Genomic DNA, 24,470 nt, shown 5'->3' on the forward strand with positions numbered 1-24,470 from the left:
AATAATAAGTTTATAATAATAATTACATGGAAACATCTGTTTGGTCAAACAGCAGATGTGGAATTTATTTTATTTTAGTTTTTCAGGGTTTTTATCGTTAACTCAGTTTCCCTGGGTCTTTTCCCCGTGTGTTATGAATACATTTTCTCTTTTATTGGTACCAGTACTTATTTTGCTGTATTTATCAGCAACACGTTAAAGGCTGGTCCGTGAAAATATTGTCGGACATAAATTGGTCCGTGGCGCAAAAAAGGCTGCTGCCTTAGATAGGAAACCTGTGCCCCCTGGTGGATAATGACAGTACTGCATTACACACCTGCCACACAATATTGTACACACCAATATGGGCAACAGATGTTTTTCACTTTGAGCAGCTGCAAACCTGAATCTTAGTTCCTGTGCAGCCTCATGTGTGCTGAAGTCGTAACCATCTGTGACATCATTCAGTGTGAGAGAGTGTGGAGATGCTGCTGGTTTGATCCAGTTTACACATCTGCTCAATGAGGTTTGTTTGAGTCCAGCTCAGATTATTCAGCTTCAATTCAAGATTATTCATGAAGCAGCAGAAAACAACAACCATCTGAAGGCACTTTTACAGTAAAAACATGAGAAACACAAAGTCCCTGAAAACTGCATGAACTGAGTCAACAGGTCAGAAAATGTTCTGATAAAAACAGATTTATTGTTACAGAAAGAAAAGTAAACAAGATTCATGCTCATAGAAATAAATATACTGAATACAGTGTGCAATAATAAAGTTAAGAAGTGCGCGCAGTGCTTAAAGCTGTATATAATAAACATTAGAAGCTTCTGTGATAAAAACATGAGTGTTTTAGCAGCAGGTAGTTTGACGTTAGCTCAGCAGGAGGTCGAGAACAGGAAGTAACAGCTACAGCTCACAGTATGAAGATTAGTTTTATATTGCACTAAACTTAACTTCTTATAAAGACTTCAGCTGGTGTTCATGAAGGTCGATGAGCAGACAGGGAGGAGCTAAAGACACAACTGTAACTTTGGGACAGTTTTCTACTTCTTAAAAACTATTATGGACGTTTAAACATGAAATATGAAAATGTTTGTTGATGTTTTACACCAAAGAAAAAGAAAATTACAAAAATTAATGAAAATCTTATTTTGGCACTTCTTGAAGGCACGGTGGCATATCAGTCTGCTCCTGTTTCACTTATAATAACTAATTTAAATTTCCTGAAGCACAAAAAAATCTGTTTGGAATAAATAAATGTTTAGTCTAATTTCAGATACTTAACATCAAAACTTGGATGTCATGGAAATTAATGTCAGGACATTTTCAAATGTCTTTACCCTGATTGCTCAGTGTCACCTTGGAGAAGCTGGAAGAGAAGCAGGAGACTCAGATGAGAAAAAGAAGAAGTTCTGACACATTTTAAACAGGCTGCTGTGCAGCTGGAGGCTGGTAGGAATCCTTATTCTGTTGTTGTTTATGTTTTTTGTAGATCAAAAAACCAACAACAGCAGCAACAAGAAGCACAGCAGGAACTAACAGACCGACTATCAGTCCAACAAATCTATCCTCCTTCCCTCCATCCTCTGTGTCTCCTCCTGTCTGACCTGCAGGTGAGAAACAGGTGTGAGGTGTCAGCTGTCAGGTAGGTGATGAGTGAAGAACAGAACAGAATCCATTTCCTCTTCAAACTGCTGTCAGACATTATCTACTGCACTCTGATCACATCACTCAGACCAGCTGCTTTCTACAAAGTCTCATCAACAACATCTTTAGAAACAAACATCAACAACCAGGAAGCAGCTTCACCTCTGATCACACACACACTCAACTCTACTCACTCACCTGGAGGATCAACAACACTCAGAGTGATGATGCTGATGGGATCAATATTTGAAATGGATCTCTTCCTGTGGTTTGTTTTACTCTGGACGATACGACATTCGTATGTTCCAGTGTCATTAGTTGTCACATCCTTCAGAATCAGAGACACGTCTCCATCCTTCATCTGTCTGTCCTGCAGATTCACCCGGTTCTTAAAAGATAGATGCTGGTTTTCTGGATCAAACTGCTCATCACGGTACAGGAGGACATAATCTTCCTTCAGGTCAGCTCTGCTCCACTCTACAACAACAATGATGTTGTTGTTTGGAGCTCGACATGTCAGAGTGACGTTCTTCTGTCCAGACTCAGCTGTGATCGTTTTCTGGTCTGAAAGAGGAAACAACACAGAGCAGAGAGGTTAAAGGTCAAAGTATCACTGACCCCTTCCACAGCAGCCAATCAGAGTGATGCTCAGAGATATGCCTGATCTCTGGTTTATGGTGGTTGAATCTCACAAATGTCACCATCAGACCTGTTAAACTACAGATGAATAAAAGTCAGCTGTAAACCAGCTCCTGAGGGTTTGCAGTGAGAACAAAGTGTGAAACACATATTCCAGTGTAAACAAACAGCTTCAATGTTCAGTGGTTTTGTCCAGACTCAGCTAAGATGTCTTTCGAGTCTAAAGGCAACACAGAGCAGAGAGGTTAAAGGGTTCGAAGTTCAAGTGTTCACTGCTACAGCAGCCAATCAGTGTGAAGATCAGTGAGAAACTGCTGTTCTCTGGTTTATGGTGGTTGAAGCAAATCTAACCATGAGAGTCAGAACAAGAACAACACACAGAGGAATAAAAGTGAGCTCTAACCCTGCTCCTGAAAGTCTGGAGTAAGACCAGAGTGTGAAACACAGTTCAGTAAAAACAAAACACAGTTTCACCATCAGATCTTCAGCAAAAACAAAGCCAAGCACAATAAAACCAGCTCAAGTGTCAGATAAATGCACAGCCTGTGAGTCTGCACAGACTGTCTGTAAACACAAGTTCACACACTGAGCTCACACTGACCACAATAACTGTGAGGGTGTTACTGTAGCTACCACTGTGTGTGTGTGTGTGTGTGTGTGTGTGTGTGTAATCAGATTTGTAAATGTGTAAATAATGTTTAAGCTGCTGAAACATCAATGAGAAGAAGTTTTGCTCAAAGCATTGAAAACAGACAATTCATCCAGCGTTTCGATTGTTTTCACAGGAAGACTGCATTAATTATTTTAACCTGTTTATCACACAATTTTTTTTTTTTAAATAATCAGTTTGTACGTTAAATAAGCTTCAACAGAACAGTGAACCATTCTGAAACATGAAAGATAAGGCTGATGACAGACTGATATTTAATCTTGTCTGTATAGATGATTTCTCACCTCCAAAAATATACAACTGTATGTAACTAGAGGACAAATGAGGGGAAACGTTTAGAAGGATTGGAATGAGAGTAACATGAGAGACAATTCAAGGTCACGATTTATTTTAAGGACTTTAAACATTGGCTGTCTCTTTATACGTGACCTTTTCTCCACCACTGCTGTGGCAATCGACAAATGTGGGTGGAGAGTTTTCTGTTCAACAAAGCTGAGGCTGCACTCTCTGTTTTACTGTGCAACACTCAACAGACAGAGTGACTGAACCAAGGCGACGTTCAGATAGACTACAGTGGATTTATCCTATGCTTGCTGTAAGTACACGATGTATTCATCACACACACACACACACACACACACACGCGACAACTGTATGTATGTTCTGTGGTGTCAAAGCAAGTAGTAACTCAGTCTTCTGAACAGAGGACACTTGCACTTGTAAACCATCTCTGTCCTGACTTTGAGTAATATTTGGTACATTAGTTTTTACATCAAAGGGTTTTTTTCCCCTATTTATACAATTTTAATGCTCAAAGTCCTTAAAATAAATTGTGACCTTGAATTGTCCCTCATATATATCTATATGCGTGACGCATTTATGCATTTAGGCACCGCGTTCAAACAGCGGTGACCTTTGAGTCGTTCCATTCCATACCAGTAGGTGGCGGTAATCCACCATTCTGTTGCTTGCCAACTGCCAATAAAATTCAGAAGAAGAGGAAGACGCGGTGACCGCAATTTCACTTTCTTTGGGTGCCAGCTCATGTAGGAATCAGTGGAAATGAAAAGGTGGATAGGTTGGCAAAAGGAGCGTTGACTAAAAATAGGACTGAGATGGAAATTAAAAGCAGCGGATCTGAAGCAAAAGGTATTGTTTGGAGGCAGGTTGTTAAGGAGTGGCAGAAGCGGTGGGATTCAGGGAGTAAGGACAGGCACTTGTATCATCTTAAGAAGGAGGTGGCAGGGTGTAGGTTGTATAGGGGTAATAGGAGAGAAGAGGTGGTCATTACCAGGCTTAGACTGGGACATTGTGCGTTAAATAAAACACTACAGATGATAGGAGAACATGAGACGGGGCTTTGTGGAGTGTGCCAGGAGGAGGAGGAGACGGTAGAGCATGTAACACTGCGGTGCAAGGGTTATGATGTGGAGAGGAAAGTTCTGCAGAATAGATTGATGGAGCGGGGAACTGGGGAATTTAATCTGAAGAGTGTGTTGGAGGGTAGTAGGGCACAGGTGAGGGAACTGGTGGGGTTTCTGAAGGATATAGGTGTTTATGAAAGAGTGTAGGCTGGGGTTTTGTTTGTTTGTTTTTTCTTTTGATTTGGTTTTGTATTGCTTTTTGGATACAGATTGTACGCTCACTGACCCGTACTCCGGAACAGTAGGTGGCGGTAATGCTCCTTTACGTTGGTTGCCAACCGCCATTAAACACAAAGTAGAAGAAGAAGAAGAAGAAGAAGAAGAAGAAGACGCGGTGACCTTCAAGCAACGCTGTTCTGCTTGCCACTTGCCAGAGAGCCGGTGAACACCGGGCGGCTACATTCTTGGTCGCCATTGCTTGGTGTTAATACGGCTATAGCTAATATAGCAATAGGTAAATGTAGTGAGACCTTTCTCCGCATATTTATTTGCTAGTTAGCCATAGCTGGGGCTAGCCGCTGTCTAAAAATGTACCGTATTCATTTAAAGCGAGACTAGTATCGCCTGCTAGCGATTATAAACGAGCCATCGTGTTGTAGGAGCACACTATTGTCCACTCCACCGTAGCTGGGTCACAATAAAGGAGGTTCGGCTCAGTCAGAAAACACTATAATACACGTGTGTGCTTAGTTTCCAAAATATATACTTGGTGCAAGGGTTAAATCTCACCTGCAAACGAGGGTCGGTAGAAAGAGAAACTCCAGACCAGTAAGAGACATTTTATCGAATCCCACATCAGGTGATAGTGCTTTGTGGATCTCCAAGATCGATGTTAATAAAATAGAATAATCCCATAAATATTCCAGGTGACGCTATTTGTAAAGACCACAGAGACGTTTAACCTTTTGTAACCACTACTCCGTTAGCTGAGCTGCGAATGCCAGCCTGCCTCAAGTGGTCAGGGCAGATAGTGGAATTTAAATGAATGGGAAACACGTCAGTTTCCGCACATTTTTTTGGGGGGGATGTACCTGCTTGTAATAAACAGAATTGATCATATTGTAACATTAAGTTCTGTAATTATAAGATCGAGCCCAAATTACTATGGCCTTTCTAAAGCCAGAATCCAGGTGCTGCAGTTTTCCTGTATTAATCTACACAGCCAATCAGAAATAATTATTTTCTTAATATAAGTTTATGAATATCTAAATTCTGTCTCAGTGCACTGTGAACTCAGTGAATAACTGCCTCGCACAAATATACTTCTCTATTACTGATGTCTGCATCAAAAACCTTTGGTGAGTTCAGCAGGATAAAAAAATTGTGTAATACTTTGGTCTGAAAAGGCTGACTTACCATCGAGGTGTAGTTTTCTTTTTGACCTCCTTAATTCTTACTGATGAGAATATTTGGTTTTATTATAATGGATTAAGTGACAGCAGAAAACAGTTACAAACTTTTTCCTGTTCTGAAGTTTCATGAAGGCAACGTTTAAGATGTACCTCAAACTGATGCTGTTGTACAATCTGTGAAACTAATTGTTTCTATTTTATAAATATTTTTCAACCACAAATAACAAAAAATACCACCTGATAATTATTTAATGTCAGTGTTTTTGGGGAATAGGAAGATATGTTGAAATCCAGTAATTTTAGTAGAAGTGTCGGAGTACCAATAAAATAATCCAGAATTACTGTTCTCAAAACCAAGAAATTTCTGATAGAAAAAATTTAATTTTTCTGTCTTGACAGGTGACAGGGTTTGATTTTAAAGTGTTTTAGGGGGAGAAAGGTACTGTAGTGTGTTTATAGTTGTATATTATTTTATATATAATTTATCTTACCACAACTATGTTTGAACCAATAGAAAAGCTGTTGCTCAGAGGAAGAGGGCGACTTTACTTGGTGTCAGTGACAGAAATGAAAAAGAGCTCAAATGAGTGAGAAGGGTTAGAGGTCTACTTGCTCTGTAAGTCGAATCTCTGTGTTTGTTTGAATTCTTGTAACTTCACTGTCAGCTCTCCTGATAAATGAAGTAATGAAATAATCCACAGTACTTAATTTAGACAGTTGAAACACGTCACTTGGTGTGACTTTATTTTTCTGCTTGCTTAGGATCTTTATGACTCGGAATAAAACTGCAACCATCTAAGAGTTATTGAATCTGTTGTTGTTTCTAGCCTGAATTTTTTTTTTTTTGAATAAGTATCTCTTGTATGACTTTGAATGGCCCTAATTAAGAACATGCAGGGATTTCTGTATTACAAACTATTCTCTGTGTAAGGGTCCAGCAGTTTATTGCTAAATTAAACAGATGAGATTGTCTAAATTTTCTAACTTTGCATGAAAATCACACTCAGAAGTCAAATTTCAGCAGTAAATGGACAGTGTGTGTTTTCTGCTTCTCCTTTAACAACATGAACAGTTTTTCATGTTTTATAAATCTGTAACCACATTAGTTACTTTGTCCTGTTGATTCTGCTGACACTGAGATTCCTCACCATGACGATGATGTTACTGTGCATATAGGATTGCAAAATGTTGGTCTGCGTTGTACCTTGTAGTAGAATATATTTCTTCTTCCTCTTCTGGTGCTAACGACAAATGACCAAATACCAGTCGTGTGTTTGTCCAAAACGGCCACAGAGCTGCTGAAACCTGCTGTCAAGTTTCTTAGAAATCTTTTCGTATTGCTACATGGGAAGTAATGACCTCATTGTTTAATAAAACTCTTCCTTTTATTTACTGCACATAATGTAATGTTGCATGCTGGCCGATTTATCCACACTGAGTTATTTATTTATTTTTGTGTGTGCTTCTTGTGCAGAGAGTGATCAGCTGCAGTCTGCTCAGCAGTGAGAAATGAAGACATCAGTTATGGACGAATCATCGAAGAGAAGAGAAACAGTCTATAGAAGGTACAGCTGCTCTCCTTTTAGTGCAAAGACAATAAATCTGTTTCCTTAAAATTGAACTTTAGTTCAAGTCAAAGTCTTATTTTAGTAGGAAAAAGTTTATGTGAAGGAAATTCTCTAAAGCACGAATAAACTCCATTTTTGTACAATATGTTGGATCTTTTTCAAAGCGGTGTATTCAGAAGAAAATTGACAGTAAATTCCTCACTGTTTGTTTTAAACTGGCCTCTGTGATATGATATGAGACTGGACTTGAACTACACAGATAATTTTCTCGTCTCAAAGAGGAAATGACACAGAGCAGAGATGTTAAAGAGGTTCAGCTGTATGAGTCTACAGCACTGATCAGAGAGAGAAATCTGTGGTCTCTGGTGGGTTGTTCTCAGGCTCCTGGGGCCCTGTTAATGTACCGGAGTCACTGGCCTCTGGTGGGGTGGGCTGCCCATTGCCTCTGTTTCTCTGGGGCTCTTGCTGTTTGAGCAAGAGGGCTCCGTCTGGGGCCTCCTCCTCACAGTTGTCATCAAAATGTGTGACCTCATGTCATAAGGACTCAATGTCCTGCTTGTATAGTAATATATCAATGTCAGCTCTGGCATTGCTGTATCACACATGTACATGTGAGTCTGAATAAATAAAATGAAAGAACAGTAATTAAAAAAAAAAAAGCAAAGTAGCCTGATCCTCCTGCCTCCTGGCAGCCTGCAGGTGTGGTTTGAACTGCCACAAACATGATAAGGAAACTTTCTTTATGTCTCTGCTGCTTTTACACAAAGCCAAACTCTGGAAATGCCACACTCCAAAAACTTTGAACTGATCACAAGGTTAACTTACATGCTGCTATTAGATGTTCTTTACATTTGAACCATGAACTTAATTTTAAAGTAGAAGAAGAATCTGTCACTAGTTTCATGAAGCCAGGGATTGACAACTTTGTGGTTATGCAGTGTAATGATTGTGTGAGAAGAGCATCGTCTTTCCTACTGTCCTTTCTTCACCTTATAACACGTTATAACTGAATTATTATCAAGGCACAAACTCTTAAATCCACAAAGTAAAAGACACAAAGTTGAATCTAATCTTTTATTGTGTATCTGTGTTTCTGCTACCACCTGGTTTAACCAATACAGAAACACCACAAAAACTTAACTCTCACAGGAAAGAGTAGGAGGACCACTCGATAGGACCATGAACTGGTCCTAATGTTGGCCTGATTAAACCAAGAAGGATGGAGCAAACACCTCTACTGTGTCTCCTCTGTGAGTTACAGCAATGATTATCTATGAAAAGGCTTAAAGACCCTCTCTCTGTGGTTGCTCCATCACAAACATCCAGTTTGTTGTAGACTCAGCAGGTTTGTTTTGTTTTTTAGGAGTAAGAAGAACAAGGGCAAACAAACAACAACCCACATGATTAAAATGAATACAGTGGAATTCTGTCCATGATTATATTAGATCACATTTGGCTTCATTAATGATTTTATTGCTTTAAAATAAAGTGATACAAATAAACTATGGAGCACAAAGTACAATATTTCATCCAAAATACAGTGGAGTAGAAAGAAAAAGCAGAATAGTTTAGAAATAATTTAAGAAGTAAAAGAAAATACGTTAAAATTGTGCTACATTCAAATACTTAAAGTACTTTCTGAGACTGATCCTGCTCATGCTCTCAACCAGAATATTTCATTAGATAAATGTGGCTCTAGTGTCCAGCTCCTCATTACAGCTCTGTTATACTTGTATCATTTTGCTGTGTTCATTACAGCCCAACAGTAAAATGCTGGTAATTTATGGTGGATTAGAGAAGCTGATCTGTTTTTGAATAAAGCTGAAATAGACTGCCTGTGTGCAACATCTACATCTGACTCACTCAGTATAACAGGGTGACTCATCTGACAGGACTGGTACACTTTCTGTTTCTTGCAGATCCTGGTAATTTTCCATTAGGTAGTCTAACAATGCAGGAACTTAATACAGATTCGAGGTGATAGTTACTGCTGTGTTTCTCTGGAAAACCGAGTGCTTATTGAGCCTCTGACTAATTAAAACAACAGAGAAATGAAATTGCATATAGGTTTTAATTTGTATCATGTTTCCTACAGTGTGTTGTGCAGGTTATTTATGACTTGTTTTTTGTTTGGAGTTTATCTTTGAAAAGAACAAACTGCTGAAAGTTTAAACCATTTGCCCATAAATGTCAGTTCAGGGCGTGTCGGACAGCAGAGAAGATAAAACCTTTATGCATCATGTGAAGTGTTTGTGATCTGATGTTTTACACTCTGCTCTGAAAAGCACAGCATACTATTCAGTTCATGTGTGATGACATGTTGTTAGAGTTAAGCTCCCCAGAGACACGTTTTTCTTCTACAGTTTGTTACTGATTATGGTGAGGGAGACAGAGGAAGCAGGAAGTAGTTCAAGCATGTACACTTTGGTACTCGTACACTCACAGTGTTGTTGTGGTTGAGACTTTTACAAGTCAGGGAAGAAACATTTACCATTTTAAAAGTACATTTATCTCCTTGTTCTGTATAGAAAGCAGCTTCACTGATTTAGTATGAGGTATGTGGCACAGTGCAGAGCACACAGCTGCAAACCATGAACATTCACTCTGTATGAGCTCCTCCATTTTGACTAACAGGAAGAAATCCTGGGCTCGTATGAATGCTTGTTTGAAGGGTTCATGGATGTTTTCTTTTCTGTCGGTCACTAAATCGCAGTTTCACAACTCCTACCATAAACCACCGGAAGTCTATGTATGTTCATTAGTTTGATCTGGAAACAAGAAGTGTAGTTATGACTGAGTAAGACAGGTGATCATTTCACTGAGGTGCAGCATGAAGGTACGAGCTGTGCTGAGACTGCTCTGTAAGTACTTTCTTATCCTCAATAGATGAATCAAACCTGGTATTTAAGATGTGTAAATAACTACATTAAGGATTTTCTGTAAAGAACAGGATGTAATCTGTGCTTTGAGATTCATTTTAGAACATTCATACTGCAGTCAGCACTTTGTGCAAACGTGTAGATGTAAAAGCTTTTTTAATCTAACAAAACAGAAACATGAATTCTCTGCTGCTCCCGTTTTACAAGACCACAGAGGCAGAACAACAAAACCTAGGGACAGGAAGCTTAAAACAGACGTTTCTACACTGTGTCGACCTGAGATGTTTCTAAACTCTTACTCCAATCATGCTTGAAAGTGCTTGAAACATTTTGTCTTTCTCTTCAGGTTTCGCCTTTCTGGCACATTACACAACATGCCACGGTCAGTAAATGTGTTTCCTAACAGTTTAAACCTGATCATTTCTTCCTAAAAAGCAGTAACAGTATGAATTAATTCAAATATAAATTTTACATTTTATGCACGTTTTTCATTGTTTTCTGTGGTGTTTCCTATCATTATTCCTGGAGTTCAGACTAAACACTGAATTTTCTGTTCTGATCACACAGAGGTCAAAGTGAGGCCGGGACAAAATGCCACACTTGAGTGTCGTGGCTCCAGAGATTTAATGATCTCAGTGGTACAGTGGCGCAAACCTGATCTCAAACCAGACAGTTATGTGTTCTTCTACCGAAAACCACACTCGTATGAGAACTACCGGCACGAGTCCTTTAAAGGCCGAGTGGATCTGAGAGAGCCGTCCATGAAGGACGGAGATGCTTCTGTGGTTCTGAGGAACGTCAGCATCAGCGATACAGGAACGTACGAGTGTGAGATTATAACCAGCAACACAAGAAGTGGTGAGAGAGACGTCACAGAGTTCAAGCACTCCATCAACCTCACAGTCACAGACGCAGGTGAGTTTGTAGAAATCCATTTTATTTATTTAGGACCAAATCACACAACAGTCACCTCAAGGCACTTTATCTCTAAGATAAAGACTCTACAATAACACAGAGAAAACCCCAACAATCAAACAATCCACAAGCACCAAGCACAAGCAAATGTGGGAAGGAAAACTCCCTTTTAACAGGAAGAAACCTCCAGCAGAACCAGGCTCACCCCCAACATCTGCTGCAGCTGTTTAGAGTGAGGGTGGCAGGGTTTCCCCAGAGAAGGTGTAGCTGCATCTTTAGTTGCTCACACAGAAGTAGAAAGGGTGAAACATCAGGGAGTGTTTTTCCAGCATGAAGACACATTCATGAGAACACACTGAATCAAAGACGGACAAGACTGATTTAACCAGCTTTGATTAGTAGACACAAGTAGACGGATGTTTTTATTAGGTCCATGTTTTATTCCATTTATTCCCTCGTCTGGATTTACAAGTTATTAAAACTGTTACAGAATTTAATAAGATGCACTTGCAAATATAACAGTTTTCCTGTTTCCAATAAGCAAGTAAAAAAAACCCACTCTGGAAAACTGCTGGGTTTGTAATATGTTGGGGTTTGTTCTCACTCACACTAACTCTGCAGCCAAGCTATCCATGGAGTTGGTGTCACTTACATGTGTTTGTGTTTCTGGCGTTACATTTTGTTGTGGTCAGTCTCCTGTTTATCCAACAGTTACCATGCATGTGACTCGAGACGCATGGATTTAATTTGATTTTCACCTGCAACTGTGACCTACAGCAGTAATAACATCAAAATAATGGATTAAAAAAAAACAACCATTGCACCATCTGTTTTCTCCACACTCAACAAAAGCAGACTGTGTCAGCAGGAACCAGCAGAGTTCAGTATCCAGCAGTGACCAAGTTAATCATAAGGATCACACAGCTTCACTGCATGTTTGTGGATAAATCCAGCAGCTGTGAGATCGACTGCTCTGACAGAACAGTTGAAGCACAGAAGTTTTCACTTTGGTGTTCAGGAAAACTGCAAACACATTGACTCAACTTTGTCCTCACACCTGTTTCTACTTTACAGATGGAGGGGATGAGGCTGTAGGAGACAAGGAGGGAGGAGGCAAGGTTGAAGTTAGAGCTGCTGTCTCTGTTTCTGCTGGGCTGCTTATTAGTATTATTATTATTATTGTTGTTGTTGTTGTTGTTGTTACAGCTATTGTTGCTTTGATTAACTACAGGAGACACAAATCATGCTGGATTTCATCCTCACGATTTGTGTTAGCTAACCCTGATAGCGAATGCCTTAGATCAGTGAAGCTGCAACAAGGGTTGTCATCCACAGCCAGTCTACTGGCTCGTCTCAAGTTTACAGTGCGGCTATAAAGACCTACATCAGAGTGATCTCCTAATCTTTTCTGTCCTCTCTTTGCTGCTGAGCATGACTTTTCTCTGAGAGCAGCTGATGAACTTGAAAGATCAGGAGACAAAACAAATCAGATGAATGTATATTTATTAAGCACCTTAATTCGTTTTCTTTGCCTTCTGTTCTGGGCAGCACGGTGGCACGGTGGTTAGCACTGTTGCCGCACAGCAAGAAGGTCCTGAGTTCAATTCCAACATCAGGTTGGGGTCTTTTTGTGTGGAGTTTGCATGTTCTCCCCGTGTTTGCATGGGTTCTCTCCGGGTACTCCGGCTTCCTCCCACCGTCCAAAGACATGCAGTTTGTGGGGATAGGTTAATTGGATAATCCAAATTGGCACTAGGTGCAAATGTGTGAGTGAATGTGAGTGCGAATGGTTGTTTGTCCCTGTGTGTTAGCCCTGCGACAGACTGGCGACCTGTCCAGGGTGTACCCCGCCTCTCGGCCTATGACAGCTGGGATAGGCTCCGGCGCCCCCCGCGACCCTGAAAAGGATAAGCGGAAGTGAATGGATGGATGTCTTCTGTTCTTTTTGTCTTTGCACTGACTCCAGCCAATAAGCCTGCTCCACTGTTCTTAATTTTTTTGTACTTTAAGCAATAACCTTTCATTGTATTGTTATTTTAACATGAAACATTTTTGTTAGTGGGTCTTGGAGGGCCACAGTAAGCTGTCACTACTGCTCATCTATTGTCCTTTTGACTGTGACATGTTTCCGTCATTTCAATAAAATGAAAACAAAACTGGTTTCAGTAGTTTTCTCTTTATTTTGACTGTAAATGCTTTCTAGAAGCAAACTGAGGTACATGTTAGCAATTTAAATGGGGCATGTGACTGGGAAGCTATGGAGTAGTGGCTTCAGTGAGGAGCACCACTTCAACTTTTTATTACTACAAATTTTCCCACTAGGCAGGCTGCAGCCGTCTGCTCTGATCAGAGACATTATAATATGAGGATGATTCAAATTTACAAAGATCATTAAAAACAGGAAAATGCAACGTTGTACCTTGTTAAAAGAACATTTTATGCATATAGTGACTCTCCTAAAGTTAAACTTTGTCCAAACTCGCTAAGAGCGCACCAATGAAACATACTGATGTACAGAGAGATACCAGCAGTGTTGGGACTAACGCGTTATTAAGTAACGCGTTACAGTAACTACGTTATTATTGTGGTAACGAGCACGGTAACTAGTTATTATGCCAAAACCAGGAACGCGTTACTCGTTACTGGAATTTAGATAGGCTCGTTACTCGTTACTTCGTGTGGTGGATATCGCGGAGCTTCCACAGATTCAATAACATTAGCAAGTGGTGGAGGCCAGCAGGTGGATGACGGAAAAGGGAGGCAAGAGGAGAGACCCGAAGCGGCCGCCGGTCCGCGTGTCAGGTGAACTGAACTTCAGGTAAGAAGTTATGACCTGCAGTCTATCTGGGTCAGATATAAACCAAGTTTAGGTGGAGTTTATTTTCGGTATGCTGACATTTTCGTACTGCGTGCTAGCTAGCATGACGGAGTTTCTATACAGCTGGGTGGGTGCTATGTTACTGATGTTGAACTTTATTTTGTTCATACGGTTAATTATTAGAGTTTCCAACCGTCCCTAAAAAACAGAATCGTCTGGTATTCAGAGAAAATATTACGCGTTTCGTACTGAGGTGAAAAGGAACACAGTTTGTCCCGGACTTCAGCTACAATGAAAAAGACACAAAGCTGAAGCTGCACAGCTGCCTCTTCTTCTCTCATTCTCTCCTCTCCCGTTTCTACTTCAGTCATGAAACTGATCAATGATCAGCTGATCGGCTTTTCTCTGTTTATTTATCGCCCACTTTACGCCAGAAAGAGGAAACCAGCGGATGTCGCGCTAAACAACAGCAGCACGTTTAAGCTTGATCAGCTGTTGTTAGAATTTATTTAATATTAATTTCTAGTATCAGCTGATGTTTGCTGGAGCCACAGCTGTAAAGCTGCTGGTCATGATATCGGTTTGTATATCTGGTGAGTGGGAAACATGCAGATGAAACCAGGAGATGTCCTTACTGAATCATCAGAGCTGAACAGGTGATGGAGAAACAGGTTTACCTTTTAGGTGACATGAATGAGTTGAAGGAAGTTATGAGCTGTTTCTGAGAGACAAATAACACCAGGATCCTTTTCTACGTAGCTGACAGCTGGTAACTGTGCAGGGGCGGGTCTAGCAAAGTGTTGCCAGGGGCCAGGTAGGGCATTAACAGGGAAAGGGGGCACAAGGAAATACTTTTCTTTATTATTCTCATTTAAAATGTCTCGCTTTTAAAAAATAATTATCTGAGTCTTACAACAAACGATTGATAGATTGATACATATATACCATCAGAACAGTGTACATCACTGTCACAACAGTGTTTGTTTTCATTCAAAGGCTTTATGATTTTTCCTATAATGGTGGGCGGTCTCTAGTCAAAAATGCGGGGACGATTGTTTTGTCCCAGTCCAGCTCTGTATGCAGCTCATCTGCAGTCTGGTGTTACCTACATCTTCCTATTCAGAAGGCAGAATTTCCAAGTTCTGAGTACAATCAAAAGCACCACGATTGCAGTTTTTGTGTTGGATGTAAAAAGCAGGCTAGAATCATGGCGGCGGTCAACGACGGTCCAGGCGTGGGATTTCTCTCGTGGAAATGTGCACATTATTTTTTCCTTTCTATTGGTAGGTGGCACAGTGCACTTGTGGCAAGTAAGCAAGCTAGAAGACTGGCAGTCTGGCTGGGTATCCAGTTACGGAAGCAACACATTAACAAGAGAATTCTGAGTAAAACCAAAGTTACTTTCCCTAGTAACTAGTTACTTTGAAAGTAACGAGTAACTTGAAGTAACTGAGTTACTTTTTTAGAGAAGTAACTAGTAATGTAACTAAGTTACTAATTTAAAGTAACTTACCCAACACTGGATACCAGCATATAAAACAATGTGCTAACATGTTTTATACAGAGACACAGAGTCAGCTCAAACTTTCAAATGATTCTTTGTAACCAAAGTAGAGCTGAAACAGATGAAATATGTGTGTCTGCAGCATCTCCCTCTGACTCCTCACTAATTATAAGCCATGACTCATCCAGCTAACTGTTTCCTGTTCTCATGCTGTCCTCCCAGGAGCCCAGCATGAGCAGAGGTCTCTTTTTTTCCTCTTGTACTTTCCCAATGTAGTGTACATTTCAGTGTTTTTCTGTAACGCTACTGATCTCCAACTTGTATCCCCATGTAATGTCTGTGTATGTAAGGTCGTGGGGGGGGGGGGGTCCCATTTCACTGCAGGGCAACCTGCATGTGGCGAATAAAGCCTTGATTGATTGATTGATTGATTGATTGATATGGTTCCTGTTTCTTGCAAATCCTGGTAATTTTCCATTATGTAGTTTTCCGATGTGGGACCTTGACATAGACTCGAGGTGGCAGTTACTGCTGTTTCTCTGAGCTTGAACTAAAAAACTCAAATCAACTGGAGCACATTAATGACACAGCGTAGCTCATTTTTAATCATAAGGATAAAAATTTACTGTAAACAAATGAGCTCAGACTTCTATAACAGCAAAGGAGATAATCATAAAAAATGAAAATAAGCTCCTTTTAACTGTATGACTAAACTTGAAACATTACAGCAGTTAGGTTTGAAATGGCTCAGGGCCTAAACAAAATGGCATGAAGCTGTTGGCGCCACACCACATCCTGTCTCAGGACGTCTTCTGCACAGAATTCTCTCAGACTGACAGAGCTGCAAGAGTTCCATCAACATTTTTTACATGCTTAACTGTGTCACAGTTTCTTCTTTCCTCTGTTAAAGTCGTGCAAAGTTTCATGTTTCCTGTTTTGTGCATTTAGGTTCAGCAGGATCAATCTATGTGCAAGTCTCAGTTGCTCAGTTTTTAGGATAACGTCACAATTTCATATCTAAACTGCAACAACATGGTGCACATGGATAATGACTGAGAGCGCAAACTCACCCCCTCACCTTTAGGAACCAAGCAGCCATTTGACAAATTGTAATTTTCTGTATTTCTGCATTATCTTTTGTTTCAATCTCCCTTTCTTCTCCTGTAATTTGGCCCTGAAGAGGAAAATGACGGTCAAAGTCCTCCAGTGATCAGAAAAAAGCTTCTGCTTATTAAAGAATAAAGAAGTATGTGCTTCAAATGAACAGCTGTACTCATCTATCTGACTACCTACTGTAACTCTGTGGCTATGCTCAGTATAGGAGCTTCATTCTGACATCTGACCTTTAAAGACAGAAAACTGCAACTGGCACCTTATGTTACAAGTAACGCGTTACTGCCCATCTCTGGTCTGGTCTCTCTCTCTCTCTCTATATATATATATATACACACTTATATCCATTCATTTATCCTTTTTCAGGGTCGTGGGGGGCGCTGGAGCCTATCCCAGCTGTTATAGGGCGAAAGGCGGGGTTCACCTTGGACAGGTCATCAGTCTGTCGCAGGACCAACACACAGGGACAAACAACCATTTGCACTCACATTCACTCACAGATTCACACCTATAGGCAATTTATATTAATCAATTAACCTATCCCCACTAACTGCATGTCATTGTGGGAGGAAGCAGGAGCACCCGGGGAGAACCCACCCAAACACAGAGAGAACATACAAACTCCACACAGAAAGACCCGGCCTGATGGGGAATTGAACTCAGGACAGACAACAGTGCTAACCACCGTGCCACCGTGCTGCCCAGGGTTTGTAAACATGTTTGTAAACATAACATAAATGCTGGCACTCAGTGCTCGCGGCAATGTTTATGTAAATTTTGATCAAGATTGATCCACTAATTGGGAGAAGATACGAGACAGACATGATTATTATAGCATGATTTCCTTCAGGTGTTTATGACTCCATGCACTGATGCTGCTTGGTAACCTCACACTGTAAAGGTGCAGCACCTGCTCATGTCCAATATGGAGGACACGAGCTGGTCTTACTGGTTCATAACCAGCCTGGTTGGTTTAATGTGAAGACAGTGAGATGATGCTGAACTGGACTGCAACTGAAATTCCTAGCATAGATCACCAGGTTCAGAAGTTAGTTTTAACAAACCCCTCTCACTAAGACAAACTATAAATAGTCACACTGATGACAGGTAGCAGTGGGTGGTGTTGTTTGCAAAACTGTCAGTCTTTGTGGTTAATGGAAGTTTACATCACTGTGATCGTTCAGTTTCCTGTTGATGATGAACACAGGAGCTGAATGTGGAGCCGTAGGTGTTTCAAACTGTTTGTTTAGGATTTTGATTCCATGGCAGTTTGTCCTGTATTATACACATTAAAAAAATAACTAAACCAAAGTCAAACACGTGTTATTCATCACATATACAATTGTACAGAGTACATCATGCAGTGATGCTTGTGCCTGAGCTGCAGACATAGCAGGGCCATTGCAGGGCTTGGTTTTAGCATGGGGGGTCTAGCCAGGACCCTTACTAGATACTGGGTGGAAATGGAACTTTGACTCCCGCAAAGGTGTGCAGTCTGGTCATCATTTACTACTAGAAACAGAAAACTATAACCCTAATCCAGTTTTTGGTAGGAGGTGATCCCAGTTATTCCACATTGTACAGCACTCCCACCATCAACTCATTACAGTTCCTGTTGATAAATATTCTACAAATACAACTGGTTAGTTCTCTAATCTGTGTAGCAGCAGTGTAAAAGTCACACGTGAAAGCATATGAAGACAAAACATAACTATTTAAACAAATGCACATTGTAGTTACAAAGCAGTATGGGCTGAATATAAAACATATTCCTTCAGCAGGGAATCTGTAATATAAATAAAGCATAAACAAAAAAAGGAAAGAAAACTGGTGAAAATACGGCACTATTATGTGATTTTAATCTGAACTTCCTTCTCTGGACTTCTGCTGATTGTGTATTTACTATTTACTGAACTGAATATCTGTACCTGTTACTTGGTGATGTTAGTTTACATGTGGGCTCTTAGATGTATCGTTACAAATTTGTAACCTACATTGCATTTTGTATGACCTGGTGCAGTCATTCACTGAGGACTCAGTGACAACAGTATGAATGTATCTCTGTCACGGCTGCCGGGGTAAGCCTGCACACGGAGTACAAGTCAAAGCATTTGTTGGACACATAAAAACAGGAAATATTTGTGACTGGCTGTTTATGGGGAGATGCTGTGGTTTAGACTTAGTACTTCCAGATTTGTTTTCCTTGTGGTCCTTCCGCATGGCAGCAGTCTTTGCGAGAAGACTCGTCCGAACTCTACAGTTGTTAGCAGAGATGTTTGAATATCCATGCTGATGTGAGCTTTACCCGCAAAATGACGTCTCTTATTTCTTGTTGTAATTTAGCATTGCATAAATAAAAGCAGCAGGAATAAATAGCAAACAGGACAAATATAAACAATCAAGGCTCTGCCATTTGTAGTTGGTGAGGACTTGGATGAGGGAGCCCTCTATCCTACGCCTGTAGGGCTCCTTGGCCTTTGATCACCGTCCTCAGGTTGGCTCTAGCGATGCTGTACAAAGAGCTGAGTTATGGGTTCTGATCAGAGCTGAGTCTTCACTGGTCAGCCCTGGTGTCTGGTTAGGAAAACCTGGATGGTTTTGGACACTGTCACATTTTCTGTGCAGCACTTAATGTGGAAAAGGACAGACTGAGTGGAGCTATTAGGTATTTAATGGGTAGCCAATGCAGGTCAGCTAGAACAGGGGTGATACTGGCAAACTTCCCAGTTCTGGTCAGAATGTGTGCCGCAGCATTTTGGACTGTCTGCAGTCTATGAAGAAGGGCAGAATGAAAACCGAAATACAGTGAATTGCAGTAATCCAGCCTAGAGGTAACAAAAAATACTAAGAATAGATTAAACATAATGAAAAGGAAATAAACAAATAAAATAGTAAATAAATTAAAAGTAAAATAAAATAAACAGACACAGAAAACCTTAAAATGGCAAATTAAAAGAAACGTGCAGCATGATAAATAAAAGATGGTCAACAGTCTCCTGTCTGAGGACTTGAGGGCTCTTAAGTGCTCGTAGCATAAAGGTAAATCAGAAAGATGAGAAGGTCCTCAAACACTGAGTGTTAAAAACCAGTAAATGGATCTTAATGACGACACTGACCGCAGAGACTGCAACATTGGTGTAATGTGAGCTCCGCAGTCAAGTTTTGAAGCAGCTGCAGCAGTGAGAAAGATTTCTTTGAAAAACAGATTGAGTTGGAGGAAGTTTGCTGCCAACCAGGAATTAATATCTAAGATCCAAGGGAGCACTCAGTGACTCTTTGTCATCAAGAAGCACAGCAACATACAGTAAAGCTGTGGATCATCAGGGTAATCATGTGCACCCATTCTGTGTCACCTAATGACATCATTACATGGCAGCGTGTAAATGTTAAAAGCACTGGTCCCAGATTTAACCCCTGTGGAACACCATAGTTCAATTTGTAGCTCCTGGATGAACACTCATCAACACGGACAAAGAATCCTCCATCTGTGCAGTTTAATCCACTTAAAAACTCTGAGAGTCTCTATCAATGTCTCTAAATCTCCTGGCCCAGTATGAACCTTCCAGATCCCTCAGGTCATCTGGATCCAGTTTTTTATCAGTTCCCAGAGTCAGAACCAGACATGGAGAAGCTGCTTCAGCTTTTATGCTCCATATATCTGGAACAAACTCCCAGAAAGCCTCCGATCAGCTGAAACACTCAGTTTATTTAAATCCAGGTTGAAGACTCACCTGTTCACAGCTGCATTTGAATAAAACACCAAATCCACACTTTTAAGCATAAATTTCAAAACTTACATTTTAACTACTGATTTTATCTACTGTTTTGATTTTACCTACTGTTTTTTTAAATCAATTTTAAATCATGCTTTTTTAATTGTTTTTGTTTTTTAATGTCTCTGTAAAGCACTTTGAATCTTCTTGTTGTTGAATTGTGCTATATAAATAAACTTGCCTTGCCTTAAACGTCTGCAGGGATCCACAGGGTCAAAGTCAGCACTGAGATCAAGAAGAGCCGAGAAGATCCAAGAGTTTCTCTAACTGTTCGCTTTACATAAATCTTTAACTGTGAACAATAAACAAAACTTATCAGACGGTGTGGAGCTGTTACCATTCTGGGGTAATGAAATGTAACTCAAACAGGTTCTGATATTAAACTAAACAAATGAATTCACTTTCAGTCAAACAAGGATTCAAGGATGTGCTACAGTCAGAGGGCTCGCACCTGAACACAGGAGTTTTGATTAAGTCTCCTGCTTCCTGCTCATCCTCAGCCCCTCTTCCAGACCCTGAATCAAAGATAAAAACTTAAGACTGTCTTCGTGTTGTTTATCTTTCTTATTTTTCTATTTATCTATTTAGGCTATTTATCTTTCAGAGTGAAAAGAAGAAAAAAAGAAAGAAGAAAAAAAGGGAGGTACAGCGACTCGTTGTTGTGCTTATATTCTCCTCCTGTGTGTTTTTGTGTGCAGTTTCTACAAAAAAATATATCAAAATGTCATCTACTCTACTGCTCAAGGTTTATATTCTGTTTGTTCTCCTCATGAAGGAAACCTTATCCATCTTTTCATTTCGTTGTTAATGAGGTTTTCATTAACAACATTTTGTGTTACCAAAGGGGAAGAACGGGAACACCAACTTTAAAACACTGGAAGACACCAAACTTGTCCACATTTGTTTTGTCTCTTTGAAAATCCCAAAAGCAATTAAAAAGAAGATGCTGGTTACAACCATTAAACTTTTTTGAGCTAAATTCCCACAGTCCTTTTATCTATTTATAGTAGTATAGATTAAAGGTTACATCACTCACAACAGAAAAGACAAAAATAGACAACTTCCATTTTTTTAAAAAAAAAAAAGAAAAAAAAAAGGTCACAGTTTGAACAAAAGAAATAAAAAGGCCAAAATCAACTTTTGTGCTGGGGTCTTGTTTGCCTAAGCAAACATCTTCAATTTCAGAAATCCAGGAAACACAGCAAGCAGGTTTTAACTGTGAGATTTACAGAATCCAGACGGTTCTTTAAACTCTAACAACTGTGACAAATGATCACAAGTCATTATGTTGTTAATATGTTTTGTTGGGCGACCTTTACAGTGAATTGTGTGTGTGTGTGTTTTTTTTGTTTGTTTTTTTTTTTTTTACAAATTCAAACTCTAAGATCGATTTTATGAGTCAGGCCAAGCACACGCCATGTTTATACAGTCTTTGCCTTCCACATTGACCTTACAGTTTTTGCATGAAATGTAACTAGTGTTTGACAGAACCAGGAAATTATTGTTTAAAATCCCTGAATTACTAAAGTTTGTCAAACTTTCATGATATAGTTTTGTTGCAAATTATGATGTTGTTTTATAATCATGTTTCTACATATGAGTCAGACTAAACCACAAGACTGACACATAAAACTGAGACTTGTGGCTTATAGTCTGACTCTATAAGTTTTTGTCTTATAGAGAAATTTAAGTAGTGTTTGACAGACAGATCCAAGAAATCATTGTTAAAAATCCCTGAATCAGAAAAGGGATCAACAATCTTCCCCAGTCCAGCTACTAAAGTTTCAACAAATCTGTTCTTTATAAATTATAATAAATTATTTGTAGATGTTTTGCTGTCTGCAGCAACAACCTGATGTTTTTATGCTGTAAATGTTCTCTTTGAATAATAAAATAAAATTTATAATTAATGTGATTTTGCCTCCACTCTGCATTTTACTGTGCAGACAGAAATCCTGCAGCAAGAGAGGAATCAGTAATGGATGACATCATCACTAAAGAGAAGGAGGTGGATCCAGTTTACACATCTGCTCAGTGAAGTTTGTTTGAGTCCAGCTCAGATTATTCAGCTTCAGTTCAAGATTTTTCATGAAGCAGCAGGAAACAACAACAACCATCTGAAGGCTCTTTTACAGGAAAAACATTATAAACAGAAAATCCCTGAAAACTGCAAGAACTGAGGCAACAGGTCAGAAAGTTTCTGATAAAAACAGATTTATTCATACAGAAAGAAAACTAAACAAGATTCCTGCTCATAGAAATAAACATATTACTTACAGTGTGCAATAACAAAGTTATAAAGTGATATAAACATGAGTGTTTTATCTGTTTAAAGTGAAGCAGCAGATAGTTTGATATTAAAGTTAAAGAGATGTTAGTTTAGCAGGAGGTCGAGAGCAGGAAGTAGCAGCTTCAGCTCACAGTATAAAGACAAGTTTAGTGTGATATAAAACTAAACTTCTTATGAAGACTTCAGCTGGTGTTCATGGAGGTCGATGAGCAGACAGTGAGGAGCTAAAGGCACAAAATTTCACTTTGGGACAGTTTTCTACTTCTTAAAAACTATTATGGGCGTTTAAACATGATGAAAATATCTGCTGGTCTGTTTGTTAATGTTTTACAGAATAAGAAAATTAAAGAGATTCATAAAACTTTTCTTTTGGCACTTCTTGATGCCACATGTGACATTTCAGTCAGCTCCTGATTTAATTACATGATTGAAAAAAATAACATTCTTTACTTAAGCACAAAAAATCTATTTGGAATAAATAAATGTTTTATCTGAGTTCACAAAAATTCAGGATATTCAGGATATCCTCAACCATCTTTACCCTGAATGCTCAATGTCACCTCTGAGGTGCTGGAAGAGAAACTCACAGATCAGGTGAGGGAAAAAAAGAAAGCTCTGACACATTTTAAGCATCTGGAGGCTGGAAGGAATCCTAAATCCTAAATCTGTTGTTGTTCGCCACAGCAAAAAAACAAAACAAAACAGCAACACCAACAACAACAACAACAGCAACTGGAAGACCAACTTTTAGACCAACAGATCCATCCTCTGTGTCTCCTCCTGTGTGACCTGCAGGTGAGAAACAGGTGTGAGGTGTCAGCTGTCAGGTAGGTGATGAGTGAAGAACAGAACAGAATCCATTTCCTCTTCAAACTGCTGTCAGACATTATCTACTGCACTCTGATCACATCACTCAGACCAGCTGCTTTCTACAAAGTCTCATCAACAACATCTTTAGAAACAAACATCAACAACCAGGAAGCAGCTTCACCTCTGATCACACACACACTCAACTCTACTCACTCACCTGGAGGATCAACAACACTCAGCGTGATGTTGCAGATGGGGGGACATGTTCCTGCAACAACGATGCAACACGTGTATGTTCCATTATCAGAAGTTGTCACATTCTTCAGAATCACAGACACGTCTCCATCCTTCATCTCTTCATCTACCAGAGCCACACGGTTCTTAAAGGATGGGTCCTGAACAACATAGTCGGGCGTCTTGTTTTTCCACACAAAGACAAATGTTGTATTCAGGTCAGCTCTGCTCCAATCTACACTGTCAACGTTGTTGTTTGGAACTCGACATGGCAGAGTGACGTCCTGTCCAGACTCAGCTGTTATCGTTTTCTGGTCTGAAGAGGAAACGACACAGAGCAGAGAGGTTAAAGGTCAAAGTTTAAACTGTTCACTTCTACAGCAGCCAATCAGAGAGAGACCATGAGTCCGTGGTTTATGCTGGTTGAATCAAGTGAACCTGACCATTAGACCTGTTAGAACAAGTGTGCAGATGAATAAAAATAACCTATAAACAACTGTTCCTTCTGTGAAGATGACATGAACTTGCCCAGGTTGTTTTAAGAAGGCTGACATTCCTGAGAGTTTTCCTCCTGTTTTCACCATGAGAGCTACAAGGCCACGAACCTACATGAGCCTCTAGTTTATACACCAGGTGCACTAAACCTTACACTGGCCTGCACAAGCTGCCTGTGAACACAAGTTCATACAGCATAACTGGAACAACTGTGCACACTTAAACTTTCTAAATGAGCTACTGGTTGAGAAGGGAGAGCAAGTTCTCCAGCTGCTGCTAAATGGAGCTGCCTAACTCCCCAGATTTGCACCCTGAGCATGCCGTCCTTGGCAGCGGTGTGTGGCACACAAGATTTG

At 39.9% G+C, this 24,470-nt stretch overlaps 1 protein-coding gene and 1 long non-coding RNA gene across 4 annotated transcripts; one reads left to right on the top strand and one right to left on the bottom strand.

The window, feature by feature from the left end:
• Window positions 1–666: 666 nt before the first annotated feature.
• Window positions 667–5,332, bottom strand: LOC120436849. Its single transcript, XM_039607699.1, has 3 exons — window positions 5,093–5,332; window positions 1,829–2,194; window positions 667–1,590 (listed from the first exon to the last, which is right to left on the bottom strand). The coding sequence occupies exons 1-3, from the start codon at window positions 5,157–5,159 to the stop codon at window positions 1,406–1,408; spliced, it is 618 nt and encodes a 205-aa protein (XP_039463633.1). The 5' UTR covers window positions 5,160–5,332; the 3' UTR covers window positions 667–1,405.
• Window positions 3,440–12,742, top strand: LOC116323495. Of its 3 annotated transcripts, XR_005610698.1 has the most exons (6): window positions 3,902–4,088; window positions 4,573–4,817; window positions 7,190–7,280; window positions 10,509–10,544; window positions 10,730–11,077; window positions 12,152–12,742. It is a non-coding gene; the product is annotated as an uncharacterized LOC116323495 (long non-coding RNA). The 3 variants fall into 3 exon arrangements; XR_004199713.2 differs by lacking the exons at window positions 3,902–4,088; window positions 4,573–4,817 and adding an exon at window positions 3,440–3,534; XR_005610709.1 differs by lacking the exon at window positions 4,573–4,817 and having other exon boundaries at window positions 3,908–4,088.
• Window positions 12,743–24,470: the final 11,728 nt, after the last annotated feature.

The sequence above is a fragment of the Oreochromis aureus genome, linkage group 3, assembly GCF_013358895.1.
Source record: "Oreochromis aureus strain Israel breed Guangdong linkage group 3, ZZ_aureus, whole genome shotgun sequence".
Taxonomy (NCBI): domain Eukaryota; kingdom Metazoa; phylum Chordata; class Actinopteri; order Cichliformes; family Cichlidae; genus Oreochromis; species Oreochromis aureus.

Coding starts and splice junctions, on each gene's coding strand:
- LOC120436849 (XM_039607699.1), bottom strand. CDS start 5,159: ATGTGGGATTCGATAAAATGTCTCTTACTGGTCTGGAGTTTCTCTTTC. Junction 2,195..5,092: donor CTACCGACCCTCGTTTGCAG/GTGAGATTTAAC, acceptor TTCCTCTTTCAG/ACCAGAAAACGATCACAGCT. Junction 1,591..1,828: donor GAGTGTTGTTGATCCTCCAG/GTGAGTGAGTAG, acceptor TCTCACCTGCAG/GTCAGACAGGAGGAGACACA.